Below are 13,867 nucleotides of genomic sequence, written 5' to 3' on the forward strand. Positions count from 1 at the left end.
TATACGTATGTTAATGCGTGCCCATTCTCATACAAAGAAAATAGAAGTTACCTCTGAAGGGTCAGATCAAAAAAAAAAAAAAAAAAAAAAAAAAAGAAAATCAACAAGATAGATAAAACTTTAGCCAGATTAACCAGAGGGCACAGAGACAGTAGTCAAATTTATAAAATCAGAAATGAAAAGGGAGACATAACAATGAAATATAATTTAAAATTTTATTCTGTTTGTTGAATATATTAAAATCATTTTCTATAAATATAATGGAAATATTAATAATTTTTCTCATTGTGCTTAAAATTAGCATTTTCTTAATGTTTAACTTCAAAGAGATTTTGTTATTTTGAAATTTTTGAAGTATACTTACTGATAAAATAATTTCTCTCCTAGAAACACTGATAATCTTTTAAAAGTAAACTTATAGTTAGACAATGTAGAGAGATGTATAGTGAGTTTTAAATACTCTCTCTTTATGCCAGGTGGTATCATATAAGGGCTTTGAATATATTCCTTAATGATTCATTTTTAATATTTTATGCCTTTTTACTATGCTTAATCTTATTTATTTATTTATTTATTTATTTATTTATTTTGTATAAGTACACTGTAGCTGTTTTCAGACACACCAGAACAGGACATCAGAACCCATTACAGGTGGTTGTGAGCCACCATTTGGTTGCTGGGTTTTGACCTCAGTACCTCTAGAAGAGCAGTCAGTGCTCTTACCTGCTGGGCCATCTCTCCAGCATGACATCTTTAAAAGCACAGAATACTTGTGTTATAGCATGGACTGAATTCTAAATTTGAATGACTTCACATTAGATATGTAGAATGTGTGTCCTTATTGCATTGCATCAAAGGACACTTGATGCACCACTCTTCCCCATTATTGATGATCCTAAGTTTGAGAACTTTGTTAAGACTGAGTCTACTCAAATCTTCTATTATATAGATAATCAAATTCTACATGAGTCAATACACCCTGCTATTATATTTTTGATATTCAAATTTTTCTCAAACTTGGCTTAATAGAAAGAATTCAAGTAAACTCCTATGTACTTTTTCACATGGACCTCATTAGCTTTATATGTTTCAAATTGCCAGACAGTTTTCTTGTCTCAGAAATTAGTTATTTCTCAATAAGCCCAGATGTCATTTACTGGGAAAAGGTAGAGACCAACATCTAGACCTCATGTGCTCACTGTTTCTGTGGTATCAATATTGCTAGGCTCTCTCGGAGGACAATGCTGTCACAAATTTCTTTTTTAAATTTTTGAGTTCTTATTGATACTTAAAGTTCAAGTCTAACATTCCTTGTATTTATTCACATTAATTATCTAGTGCTGTTAAAACAAATTTTCCCAAACTTGGCAGCTAAAAATGAATGTATTCTTTTAAAGCTCTATAGGCTCAAAGTCTGGAATCTGAAGCAGAGGCCTGAGAAACTGAGTGAAACACATTCATATTTAAAGTTTTTAACGTATCTACTAACTTACTGTTGGCCAACATGAGTTAAATGGCCATACCAACAGTGAATGCAGTTTTCAAAGAAAGAACAAATGAAAAGTTAAGAACATATGAATTCAATGTACCTTATGCAGTATTTTCTGTTCACTTAGAAATTCATTATATTTTCTTGTTGTGCTAGAACAATTTTATAGATAATTTCACAAAGGTAAAGGTGAACATTTGTGGTGGTTTTCTAGATTTCTTAATCCAGAAGTAGCTTCTAATGTTAACAAAGTAAAGTTCAACTTCTTTACTAGCAAGGAAAACAAGCAATGTGTGTCTTGTTTAGTAATTAATTTTTGTTTCCATGGGCCATGCAATCTTATCTAAGCAAAAATAAGTTTGAATGAACCAGCCCCAGCTCCATTACCATGATGAAGGTTACTAATGCTGCCAAGTTATGTCTTATCCTGAGCCTACAACCTGCCAAGATACGTATAAACCAGAGGAGGTACTAAGGTTTGTGCTACTCAGCAGCAGATTTCACTGTCAGGCCAGGAATTAGATTGCAAGTCTAAGGACTGATCTTAAATCTTCTCCCTTCCTCAACTCTGAGCTGTGCTGCTTAAAGTTGAGGGATACGTGGTAAAGGCAACTCTTTCCTTTCTGTTTTCTATAGTATGTCTTCACTTATTTTTTTTTATTGTAAAAGCAAACACTATAGTCTGTCATTTGCTTTCCTTAGCTCATGTGAAAGTATGAATTAATATATGAATAACTATTCAACTTGGTATGCCTAAGTGGAGATGATTACTGAAGCAGCTTATTCAGCCACTATTTTGTTCTGCCTTCTATTTTGATATGTACTGTTTTATTATTATTCATTTAATTTTGGGGGGGTTCTTTTTTGAGACAGGGTTTCTTTTTGTATTCCTGAATATCCTGGAACTCTCTTTGTAGACCAGGCTGGTCTCAAACTCGAGATCCACCTGCCTCTGCCTCAGGAGTGATGGGATTAAAGGCATGCACCACAAATATCCAACTAAGTATTTTCTATTTTATGATTCCTTTGTGACATAGAAGTTTTTAAAAGTGTCTCAATGGGGGAGTTAAAGGGCTGAAGGGAGCTGAAGGGGTTTGCAACCCCATAGGAAGAACAATAATATCAACCAACCAGACCCACCCCCCCAAGCTCCCAGGGACTAAACCACCAACCAAAGAGTACACATGGAGGGACCCATGGCTCCAGCTGCATATGTAGCAGAGGAGTGCCTTGAGGGCATCAGTGGGAGGAGAGGCCCTTGGTCCTGTGGAGGCTTGATGCCTTAGTATAGGGGAATGCTAGGGCAGGAAGGCAGGAGTGGGTGGGGGATTACCCTCATAGAAGCAGGAGGGAGGGGGATAGGGAGTTTGCAGAGGGGAAACCGGAAATGGATGGATAAACTTTGAAATGTTAATAAAGAAAATAAGTTTCTCTATTGATATAAAGATTTTATAGTTATCCTTTTACTTTATATCTAACTTAATAATCAAATAATTAGTGTACCTTAATTTACAAATTCTCTGAAATTTGAGACTGCGTAGTGGGGAGAGGAAAGAAACATCTTAAGTAAGGTGGAATAGTAGAACACAGGTGATATGAATGGGAAAAGGGAATAATAGTGAGGGAGGTTTAAGTGGGGAGAGGGATGGGAGGGTAGGATAGAGGAAGAGATGGGAAACAGATAATTAGCACTAAGGATAGTTGAAAAAACTATGTGGTATGTGATGGCTTATATATGCTTGGTTCAGAGAGTGGCACTATTAGAAGGTGTGGCTCTGTTGGGATAGCTATGTCAATGTGGGTATGGGCTAAAGACACTCACCCTGCACACTGGTGAGAGGCGTACCAGTACAGTTGAAGAGTTTTGTTCTTGCCCCTTTCCTTGTGCCAGACCTTAGAGTTGGAGATGCTGCTGCTGCTGAATTGGATGAATTAAATGCAATGGGTTTAACTGGGCTCCAAGGGCCAGGTGGCAGCACTGAGTTGCCAGAGACATTATATGTTGCTGTAAATCTCCAACCCAAATATACCCCAGCAATGAAAACACAACTCAATTAATATGAATATATGCTGTGCGCCTAGATTGGGCAGATCTACCACTACACTACCATCTTCTCCATATATGAGACCCCTTAGTACTTGCGGTTTCTCCAGGCCATGTGCTTCTGCTCTGCTTTTCTTCTTCTTCTTTTATTTATTATATGTAAGTACACTGTAGCTGTCTTCAGACACTCCAGAAGAGGGCATCAGATTTCGTTACAGATGGTTGTGAGCCACCATGTAGTTGCCAGGATTTGAACTCAAGACCTTTGGAAGAGCAGTCGGAGCTCTTAACCGCTGAGCCATCTCACCAGCCCCCTCTGCTTTTCTTCTTCTTCCTCCTCCTCCAGTGCGTCCTCTCCCTCTTCCATTTTCTACTTCTTCCCTCTCCCAGTCTTCCACTCCACCTTCCCTTTATCTGCCCAATCATCAGCTTGCCTTTATTTTACAAATTAAGGTGGGAAGAAGGTTAACAGGAAATCATCTGCTGACTCATTCCTTGTTCAAAACCCCTCATAGGAGAATGGAATTAACATCAAATATAACTAGCACCAAGGCACAACAGGTTTAACTGGGCCCCCAGGTAACAAGGGCCAGGTGGCAGCATTGAATCACCAGAGACAAGGTGATAGTGTTATTATAACAGGCAGTGTAGACAAAACAACATGTATAATGACCTAGCTTGTAATGGTCAGTACAGGAGAGGTGAAATTTCTAATGGCATGACTCCTTCGGACCTTTGGTACTGGCTAATCAATTATGGTGTTTCCAGGCATGAAATAGACAGGAAGCCTACTGCATATCTGTTTGATCTGTATAAGCAGAAAAATTCACAAACAAATGAAAGAAAGGCTACACTGGATCATGGCAAAAGGCAGTCTTGGCCAGCGAATCAATTTCCAGACTTGAGCCAGTTTGCAGATCCAGAACCCCTTGAATGAAGGGATGGCCAGGTTCCCAAGGAAGGGTCTTGATAAGACACCTAAAAGTTTTGTGTTAGCCTTTCTCCAGTTCTTCCCCAGAGGGACCTACAGGCTTTTAAGTAGGGGCTTATGGAGTTTTGACTGATGTCCGACTCACAGTAGGTCCAGTAGGTCCCCGAACACATCCTGTGGTCATTTCCCCAGTTCCAGAATGTATAATTGGGATAGATATACTCAGAAATTGGCAGAACTCTCACATTGGTTCCCTGACCTGTGAACTGAGGGCAATTATGGTTGGAAAGGCTAAATGGAAGCCTTTAGAGTTGCCTCTGCCAAAGAAAATAGTAAATCAAAAAAATATCATATTCCTGGAAGAACTGCAGAAATTAGTGCCACCATCAAGGATTTGAAAGAGGCAGGGGTGGTGGTTCCCACCACATCTCCCTTTAACTCTCCTACCTGGCCAGTGCAGAAGACAGATGGATCATGGAGAATGGCAGTTGACTATCGAAAACTAAATCAGGTAGTAAAGCCAATTGCACCTGCTGTACCAGATGTAGTTTCATTGCTTGAGCAAATTAAATACATCTCCTAGTACCTGGTATGCAGCTATTGATCTAGCAAATGCCTTTTTCTCAGTACCTGTCCAACTTGCTTTCAATTGGCAATGCTAGCTGAAACGTTTACAGTTTTGCCTCAGGATATATTAACTCTTCTGCCCTGTGTCATAACTTAGTTAGAAGGGATCTTGATCATCTTTCTCTTCTATAAGATATTACATTGGTATACTATATTGATGACATTATGCTGGTTGGACTAAGTGAGCAGGAAGTAGCAACCACTTTGGACTTATTGGTAACACATATGCATATCAGAGGATGGGAAATAAATCCAACTAAAATTCAAGGACCATCTACCTCAGTGAACTTTCTTAGGAGTCCAGTGGTGTGGGACATGCAGAGATATTCTTTCTAAGGTGAAAGATAAGTTATTGCACCTGGCCCCTCCCACAACCAAGAAAGAAGCACAACGTTTCATGGGTCTATTTGGATTCTGGAGACAACACATCCCTCACTTGGGTGTGTTACTTAGGCCTATTTACCAAGTGACTCAGAAAGCTGCTAGCTTTGTAAAAGGCCTGGAACAGGAGAAGGCCCTTCAACAGGTTCAGGCTGCTGTGCAGGCTGCTCTACCACTTGGACCATATGATCCAGCAGACCNGATGGTACTTGAGNTGTCTGTGNCTGATAGAGATGCTGTTTGGAGCCTCTGGCAGGCCCCTGTAGGTGAATCACAGAAGAGACCTTTGGGATTTGGGAGCAAAGCTCTACCATCATCTGCAGACAACTATTCTCCCTTTAAAAAGCAGCTCTTGGTCTGCTATTGGGCCTTAGTGGAAACTGAACATTTGACAATAGGACACCAAGTTACTATGCGACCTGAACTGCCCATCATGAGCTGGGTACTATCAGACCCGGCAAGTCATAAAGTAGGATCTGTACAGTAGCAGTCTATTATCAAATGGAAGTGGTATATATGTGATCAGGCCAGAGCAGGTCCTGAAGGCACAAGCAAGTTACATGAAGAAGTTGCTCAAATGCTGTTTTTTTTTTTTAACCTGTATTCATTGTGATCATTCAATAGGAAAAATAGAATATAACCACACTGTAATTTTTATATTGCTTGAAAGATTTTGTTGGGGGATACAAGCTGTAGGGAAAAAAATAAAGAGAACTTGAGCATGTTCCAACAATAAGATCTCTCTCTCTCTCTGTGTGTGTGTGTGTGTGTGTGATTCTTCCTTTTTTGCTGGCCACAGAGAATTAATTTTTGCTCCCTAAGAGAAAAAGTCTGCCATGTGAGAAAAAGCCACTAATCCCACCCAGCTTCAGTGCCTGGCCTGCTAGAACTAAACCCCAGCATTGATGCCTCCCAATACTAGGATTAAAGGTGTGTAGCACCATGTCTGTCAAATTTGACATCTAATTAGGATATTTTTCCTGCTTATTTTGATCTTCATTGTACTCATCTGCTTGCTTTTATTTATACTTGCTTTATCTTTTTATATTATTTCTTTTGGCATTTGAGAGACTTATAACCTATCCTGTTACTGATTAGTTATTATGGAAAATACAACATACATTAAACTATCAAGGTTTAATAGTAACTTTAATTCCAAGATAAGACTAGAATTTTAGAATTCTTTATTCTATTTCCCTCAATTATGACATTTTTTTTTCTAGACAGGGTTTCTCTGTATAGCCCTGGCTGTCCTGGAACTCACTTTGTAGACCAGGCTGGCCTGGAACTCAGAAATCTGCCTGCCTCTGCCTCCCAAGTGCTGGGATTAAAGGTGTGCGCCACCATGCCTGGCCAATTATGACATTTATGCTGTTGTCATAATATGTTCTAAATAAATCATCAAACTGTCATTATAAGTTGTTTATCTCAGATGGATGTTATAGTAATGGAAAGCTGACATACCCCACCATGGTTAATTCTTCGTTTAAAAAATATTACAAAATACCACAGATGACGTAAACTATTGCTACTCATATTATTTATGGCATACTAAGACTTGTATTATGCTTATAGTTGGTATACTTTGTTGAATTAGCTAGAAAATCCAAGTTAAGATGGACCACTATAGTTAAAGTTAGTAAGGTTTGGAAGTCTAGCCTTGCTAGTGAGAATAAGAGCATCATTAAACAGTTGTCCAAAGAAGAAAGAAAGAAAGAAAGAAAGAAAGAAAGAAAGAAAGAAAGAAAGAAAGGAAAAGAAAAGAAAAGAAAAGAAAAGAAAAGAAAAGAAAAGAAAAGAAAAAGAAAAAGAAAAAGAAAAAGAAAAAGAAAAAAAAAGACCTAAACTGCAACCCTCTGTATTTAATTTTTTGGCAATCATTCTGTATGACTTTCTATATGAGAAACAATTCTTGGCTGTACTTTTTTTTATCCCTTGAAATTTTACTCCCCTGTTGGGGGGTCACTGTGTTCTCTCATAAAGTTGTTCACAGTGTCCTGTTAATGTAGGTACTTAGTAAATTGTGTCCTGAGAGGGTGGTCACAAATCAATCTGGTTTTATCTCTAAATGTCAAGATCAAAGACAGGTGTTATGTCTTTTATTCATTTATTTAAGGCAGGGTCTCAATCTTTAAACCCAACATGACCTATAACTGTGTGAAAGGGTTACAGGCTTGAGTCACCATAAACACTGTGCCTTTCTTATAAGAACATACCTTTACCTTGCCATTGTATAAAATTTGAGTCCAGTGATGGCCATCTTGACTGCTGGAGATAAGGAACTCTTTCACAAACATGCTGGTAAAGAGAGATTTCACTCCCTGGGTTATTATTCCAGTGACTTTCATTGTCTTTTGTAAGTCCACTTGCAACCATTCTTTTGGATCATTCACCTGAGGAAGATATTTGAATAAAATCTCCTTTGTCATTATTTGCTCTGAGAAATTCACCGCTGTCTTTGTAACCATACTACAGCACTTATCACTGTACATAAGGGTTTGTCTGCCTCCTTTATTTGACTAAGAATTCCAAGGGCCAAATTTTTCATAATTCTTATTTTAATCTCCTCAGGTCACTCACTTAATAGGTTCCTAGTAAGTGCTGAATGAATTTTAGGAACTATAACTACGAGAACATAAAGTTTGGCAACGTAGTAGCCAAACTACTTCATTCAAAATAATAACACTTTTAAAACTGGACTTAAATTTTTATATTATATTTACTTACTTGTCCAAGTATGTGTGTGTGTGTGTGTGTGTGTGTGCATATACACACATGTTCATGGCCATGGAACCTGTATGGAGGTCTGAGGACAACTTAAAGGAATTGGCTCTTTCTTTCCCCTATGTGGATCCCAAGAATTGAACTTATGTCATCTCATCTGGTTTGGTGTCAAGCATCTTTATCTGCTGAACCATCTTACCAGCTTTGGATTGGACTTTAGCTACCATAATTATTTCACAGAAATTACTCTAGTACTGGCTACAGAGATTATTCTTCTAGGCAGTTCATTAAGGATCATTTCTTCTTCCATCAAATGCTATACAAAATCACATGGCACATCAACAGAATGCCCATGGGGCATTATTGACCCTTCTAAACATTTTTCTTAGGAACAGTGAACATATATACCTATGAAAAACAAGGGCTTTTCCTAATTTTCTAGCCTTTATTTTCTACTTTAATTAGTTAAATGGTAAATATGTTGCAGTTACCTGAGGTCGCCAGGCATTAGTCCTTCCCTGGAGGTGAAGTCGAGCTTGTGAAGGAGACCAAGTAGCAAACATATTGGTGAAGTAGGATGAGGCAGTGATTTGTGTATCTGATATTACTTTACTTTCCATTCCCAATGGTATGCTGCAACCTCAAAAAAATGAAAGTATAATGATGTCACATGGGTATCCTGCAGCCTAGGTTTCACTGTGTTGTCTTCAGTCCTCTAGAGATATTATCATCATGATAATTTTCAGGCACCGATTTTTATATAATTTCTGTTATTGAAAACTGCTCAGATTTTCTAGTGAATTCTCCTTAGTTCTGCTTGATTTTAATTTTCCTTGTTGATAGAAGTATAGGAAATGAGTGCTTCTGGAGAACTACAGTAACAAAAATCCTACTTTTGTTATTCTGTTTGTTTCAGAACTGTGATGGTTTTATCACTGATGGTGCTATATACTGTGATAGAAATCCCTCCTCACAGTCTCAGCTAGTTATTCTACTTATGGTTAGGGAAGAAAATAATATGGAAAGACTTGGAACTTACTGTTTAAATCACAGCCCATCAACTCCATGCGAAGAGTACTACGGATGCTAGAATGAGTGGGGTGCAAACGGATATATCGAGCAATAATTGGAGGATTAAAACTATTATGCTTAATCCCAGATGAGTCCACATTGCCAAAGAAAACCTATTAGAAGAGATTATCAAAAATATGTGGAAAGTAAATACAAAGCATAAACAAGTTGTTCTTTTCCTTCTAATTTTGCCTCTGGCATTTAAAAAAACAGTATCAATAAATTCAAATGAAAATATGTTGACTAGATAAATGTTAGCATAGTATACATAATTCTTTTTAAATCACCAAGAATAAGAGTGGGACAAAGTAGTTTGGTGTGATCTCAGTTCAATGAAGTGGTTTTCTACCTTGGGTTCCTCATAAAAGTTGAGGAAGACATTAGCACTGTGTAACTACAGTATAGATATAAGAGTTACTTAGCTTTTATTTCACAAGAACAATGATTTGGCAGACATCCATCTATGGGCATCTTGGGATGTACTTGGGAGGTTAGGGTTAGCAACAAACCAAGTACAACTGTTTGATAGTGGCCTTCTGCCTGTAGTCCTGGCTATAGACTCAGAAGCAGACTGATTACCTCTTGTGGACTCAGGTCCAACCCCACTCATGTGTATTCTTTACAATATCCCTATTTACCCAAGAACTTTGTAAGGTTAACTTTCATTGGCACCCCTAGTAACATGTAGCTATGAGTTGGATGAAGTTTTTCTTAAGGTTTCATGTGTTAGAGGACTGATACTGAGTGTGGTGATATTGAGGTATTATTGTGGAGAGGATAAGAAGCTGGCTTGTGTAGTCTTAAGCAATAGTCTCAGCTTGAGTTACTCCATTTTGAGTGTAAGAACAAAGAGAGAATGACTCTATATCTTGTTTACACAAGTGACAACCATTATCTGAAAACACATTAGGAGGCACAAAATGATTGTTTATACCAGTAAATGATGTTCCCATTTACATAAGACATATGAACTTATCAATTTCATCAGATAGAACCCCCTCACTTGGGTCTGTAAAAGAAGGACCACCTCAAGACCAAAGTGTGGTAGGCACACTAACCAGTCACAAGGTCACTTGTCATGAGCCTTGTCCAGGAAATTTGCCACATCAAAAGACTCTGCCTCTGTTCCAGAGCTCAAGCTGTAGTGCAGTTTCTTTCTTTTTTTTTTTTAATATTATGACTAAGGCAATTTATTTTTTTTAAAGATTTATTTATTTATTATATGTAAGTACACTGTAGCTGTCTTCAGACACTCCAGAAGAGGGAGCCATATCTCGTTACGGATGGTTGTGAGCCACCATGTNGTTGCTGGGATTTGAACTCTGGACCTTTGGAAGAGCAGTCAGGTGCTCTTACCCACTGAGCCATCTCTCCAGCCCTGTAGTGCAGTTTCTAGTTTCCCTAGCCTGTGACACTTGGCCCACTTCAAACTGACAGCTGAAATGTCTTGTCACCTGGAATTGCACCTGACATCTCTGTAACTAAAAGCAGCTCTGTGCTGTGCGTCCCAAGAGTTCTTTTCTGGTCCCCTAAAGAGTATTCTTTGGAGTTTGCATCAGATCTCTTCCCATAACTTCAAGATGGTATCTCTCAACTTTGCAGTCTCTTTAACACTTTTTAATCATTCTGTGACCTCCATATTTGCTTATTATTGTGTGAAGTACTTTTTATTAGATATTTTCTTTATTAACATTTCAAATGCTATCCCCTATCCTGGTTTCTCCTCTGAAAACCCCCTATCCCATCTCCCCTCCCCCTGCTCACCAATCCACCCACTTGTGCTTCCCTGACCTGGCATTCCCCTATACTGGGACATCAAGCCTTCTCAGGACCAAGGGCCTTTCCTTCTATTGATGTTCAACAAGGCCATCCTCTGCTATCCATGTGTATTCTTTGGTTGATGGTTTAGTCCCTGGGAGCTCTGGTATTGTGTGAAGTATTAATGTATAATCTGAGAATTAATACTAGCAGTTAAGATTGAAATAAAAGAACCCAATTTTTTGGCCAATAACCAATTATCAAGGTTAGTTGTACCTATTTGCCAAACCATAGCCAATAAAACTAATATAACTTCTGAATTTATTCAATAAATTCTGACCTTTTGAAAAAATACAAAATGTCCACCTGAGCTTCTAACACAGCATCATCATGATAGGTAGGCAAGGAGTTAGGGAAGTGGGAGAGAAGACAGATTCTTCCTTTCTCTCTTTCTTTTTTCTTTTCTTTTCTTTCTTTCTTTCTTTCTTTCTTTCTTTCTTTTTTTTTTTTTTTTGAGAAGACAGCTTCTTAAAGAAGGAGCTCAAAGCTTTCTTTTTTTGGGTTTTTGTTTGTTTGTTTGTTTGTTTTTCGAGACAGGGTTTCTCTGTGTAGCCCTGGCTGGCTCAAAGCTTTCAAATGCCAGTGTTTCACTAAGCATTCCTCAAATTATTTTTCACTGCTTATTTATGAAATGAACTAGAAGAACAACTTGAAGTCCTAAGTTAGCCATAAAACTAAGTGATGGACTGATGACAAATAATATAAGTATTTTTTCCTTCCTGGCCCCAAACTAGCAATAGCTGTAAAGGAAACTTGTGACAGTAAGTTTGGTTAGTCATCTCCTATCTCAAATATCCATGCTGAATTTTGGCCCATACAGAACATCCTTTAACTGACTGCAAAATTACACCAAAGCAATAGAATACAGTTTATTTATTCCTTAGGTGGCCTGAGGAGATAGAATGCAGTTTTCACAACCATCGATCAAGTTATTTTCAGCAGAATGCAATTTTCATGCCTACCTCAATAAAACTCTTGATAAACAAAGACTTGATACTACTGGTTCTTTGTTATTTTCCTACATGGTTTGCCTTGTCTTTTTATGCAAGATATATCCTTTCCTAAACTCTGGTCTCATTAAAGGTTTCTGTGATGGTTTGTATATGCTTGGCCCAGGGAGTGGCACCATTAAAAGGTGTGGCCCTGTTGGAGTAGGTATGTCACTGTGGGCGTTGGCTACCTAGAAGTCAAGTCTTCCACTAGGAGCCTTCAGATGAAGATGTAGAATTCTCAACTCCTCCTGTACCATGCCTGTCTGGATGCTTCCATGTTCCTGCCTTGATAGTACTGGATTGAACCTCTGAACCTACAAGCCAGCCCCAATTAAATGTTGTCATTTTCAGGGTTGGTCATGTTGTCTGTTCATAGCAGTAAAACCCTACCTAAGACAATTTCCTTAACATATTTTTTGGTCTTTGGTTCTTTCTCTGAGGAGACACTCTAGGAAAGGTGTCCTTAACTTTAGGCAACACCAAAAAGGATTGAGGTGATTCTCCAATTCTCCCTTAATAGTAGGCCCTTTAAGAGATAGAACCTAAGTCTGGCATGGTGCCAAATATCTTTTAATCCAAGCACTCGGGAGGCAGAAGTAAACAGATCTCTGAATTTGAAACTAGCCTGTTCTACTTCTACTTAGGGAGTCCAGAATATCTAGAATTATACAATGAGATGTAGGGGTGGGGGTGGGGGTGGCAAAGTGGGGGTGGAGATGTTGAGAAAGACAAGAAAGAGATGAAGAAAGAAAACCTAATAAGGGTAGGGTATAGGGGACTTTTGTGATAGCATTTGAAATGTAAATGAAGAAAATATCTAATAAAAATAAAAAAAATGCTCACCTTGAAAGCCCACTCTGTATTTGCTGCCCAACCCCAACTATTGTATTTCTCAATTTGCATTCTTTTTAACTTATTATATTATGGCAAAATTGCCCAATGTCCAAAAAAAAGAAAAAAAAAAAAGAAAAGAAAGAAAGAAAGAAAGAAAGAAAGAAAGAAAGAAAGAAAGAAAGAAAGAGAAAACCTAATAAGGGGATGGTATTATAATTGAGTTGGTTCTCAAGGAATTCTTGTTCTTATACAAGATTCAATTGTCATAGAAGAGCAAACCTCATTCTTTTGTTTGTTTGTTTGTTTTTGTTTTTGTTTTTTGTTTTGTTTTTTTTTTTCGAGATAGGGTTTCTTTGCATAGCCCTGGCAAACCTCATTCTTAATCATTCTCTGATTCATATTTCCATATGATCTTTCACTTTCATATATACTTCTATTATTGTGATGCTATCTGCCATCTGGCTCTCAGCAGTGCTAAACTTTCTGCATCCTGATATCCAGACTACATAGATAAGTGAAAAATGAAACAGATATGCTCACCATTAATTCTAGCATTCTGGAGGCAGAGGCAGGTAGATGTCTATAAATTAGAGCAGTAGTTCTCAACCTGTGGGTTATGACTCCTTTGGGTTACATAACATATATTTACATTATGATTCATAACACTAGAAAAATTACAGTTATGAAGTAGCAGTGAAATAATTTTATGGTTGGATTTTACTACATGAGGAACTGTGCTAAAGGGTTGTAACATTAGGAAGATTGAGAACCACTGAGTTACAGGCCAGCCTTGTCTACACAGTAAGTTCTAAGCCAGCCAGGGTTACATAGTGTGACTCTGTCCAAAAAACCAAAAATATCTTATAATAGCCAGAAGCTGGAAAGAACCTAGATGTCACTCAACAGAGGAATGGATACAGAAAATGTGGTACATTTATACAATGGAGTACTACTCA

General features: G+C 37.9%; 1 protein-coding gene across 1 annotated transcript in view; it reads right to left on the reverse strand.

Annotated features, from left to right (window-relative positions):
- F8 (coagulation factor VIII) overlaps nucleotides 1-13,867 on the reverse strand; it is a 276,933-nt gene that overhangs the window by 6,179 nt on the left and 256,887 nt on the right. The window contains exons 23-25 of the mRNA XM_029473023.1: nucleotides 9,236-9,380; nucleotides 8,688-8,836; nucleotides 7,689-7,865 (exon numbers count right to left, since the gene is read on the reverse strand). Coding sequence (XP_029328883.1) covers nucleotides 7,689-7,865; nucleotides 8,688-8,836; nucleotides 9,236-9,380 — 471 coding nt within the window. The remainder of the gene's footprint in view (nucleotides 1-7,688; nucleotides 7,866-8,687; nucleotides 8,837-9,235; nucleotides 9,381-13,867) is intronic.

This window comes from Mus caroli, chromosome X (genome assembly GCF_900094665.2).
Source record: "Mus caroli chromosome X, CAROLI_EIJ_v1.1, whole genome shotgun sequence".
Classification (NCBI taxonomy): Eukaryota; Metazoa; Chordata; class Mammalia; order Rodentia; family Muridae; genus Mus; species Mus caroli.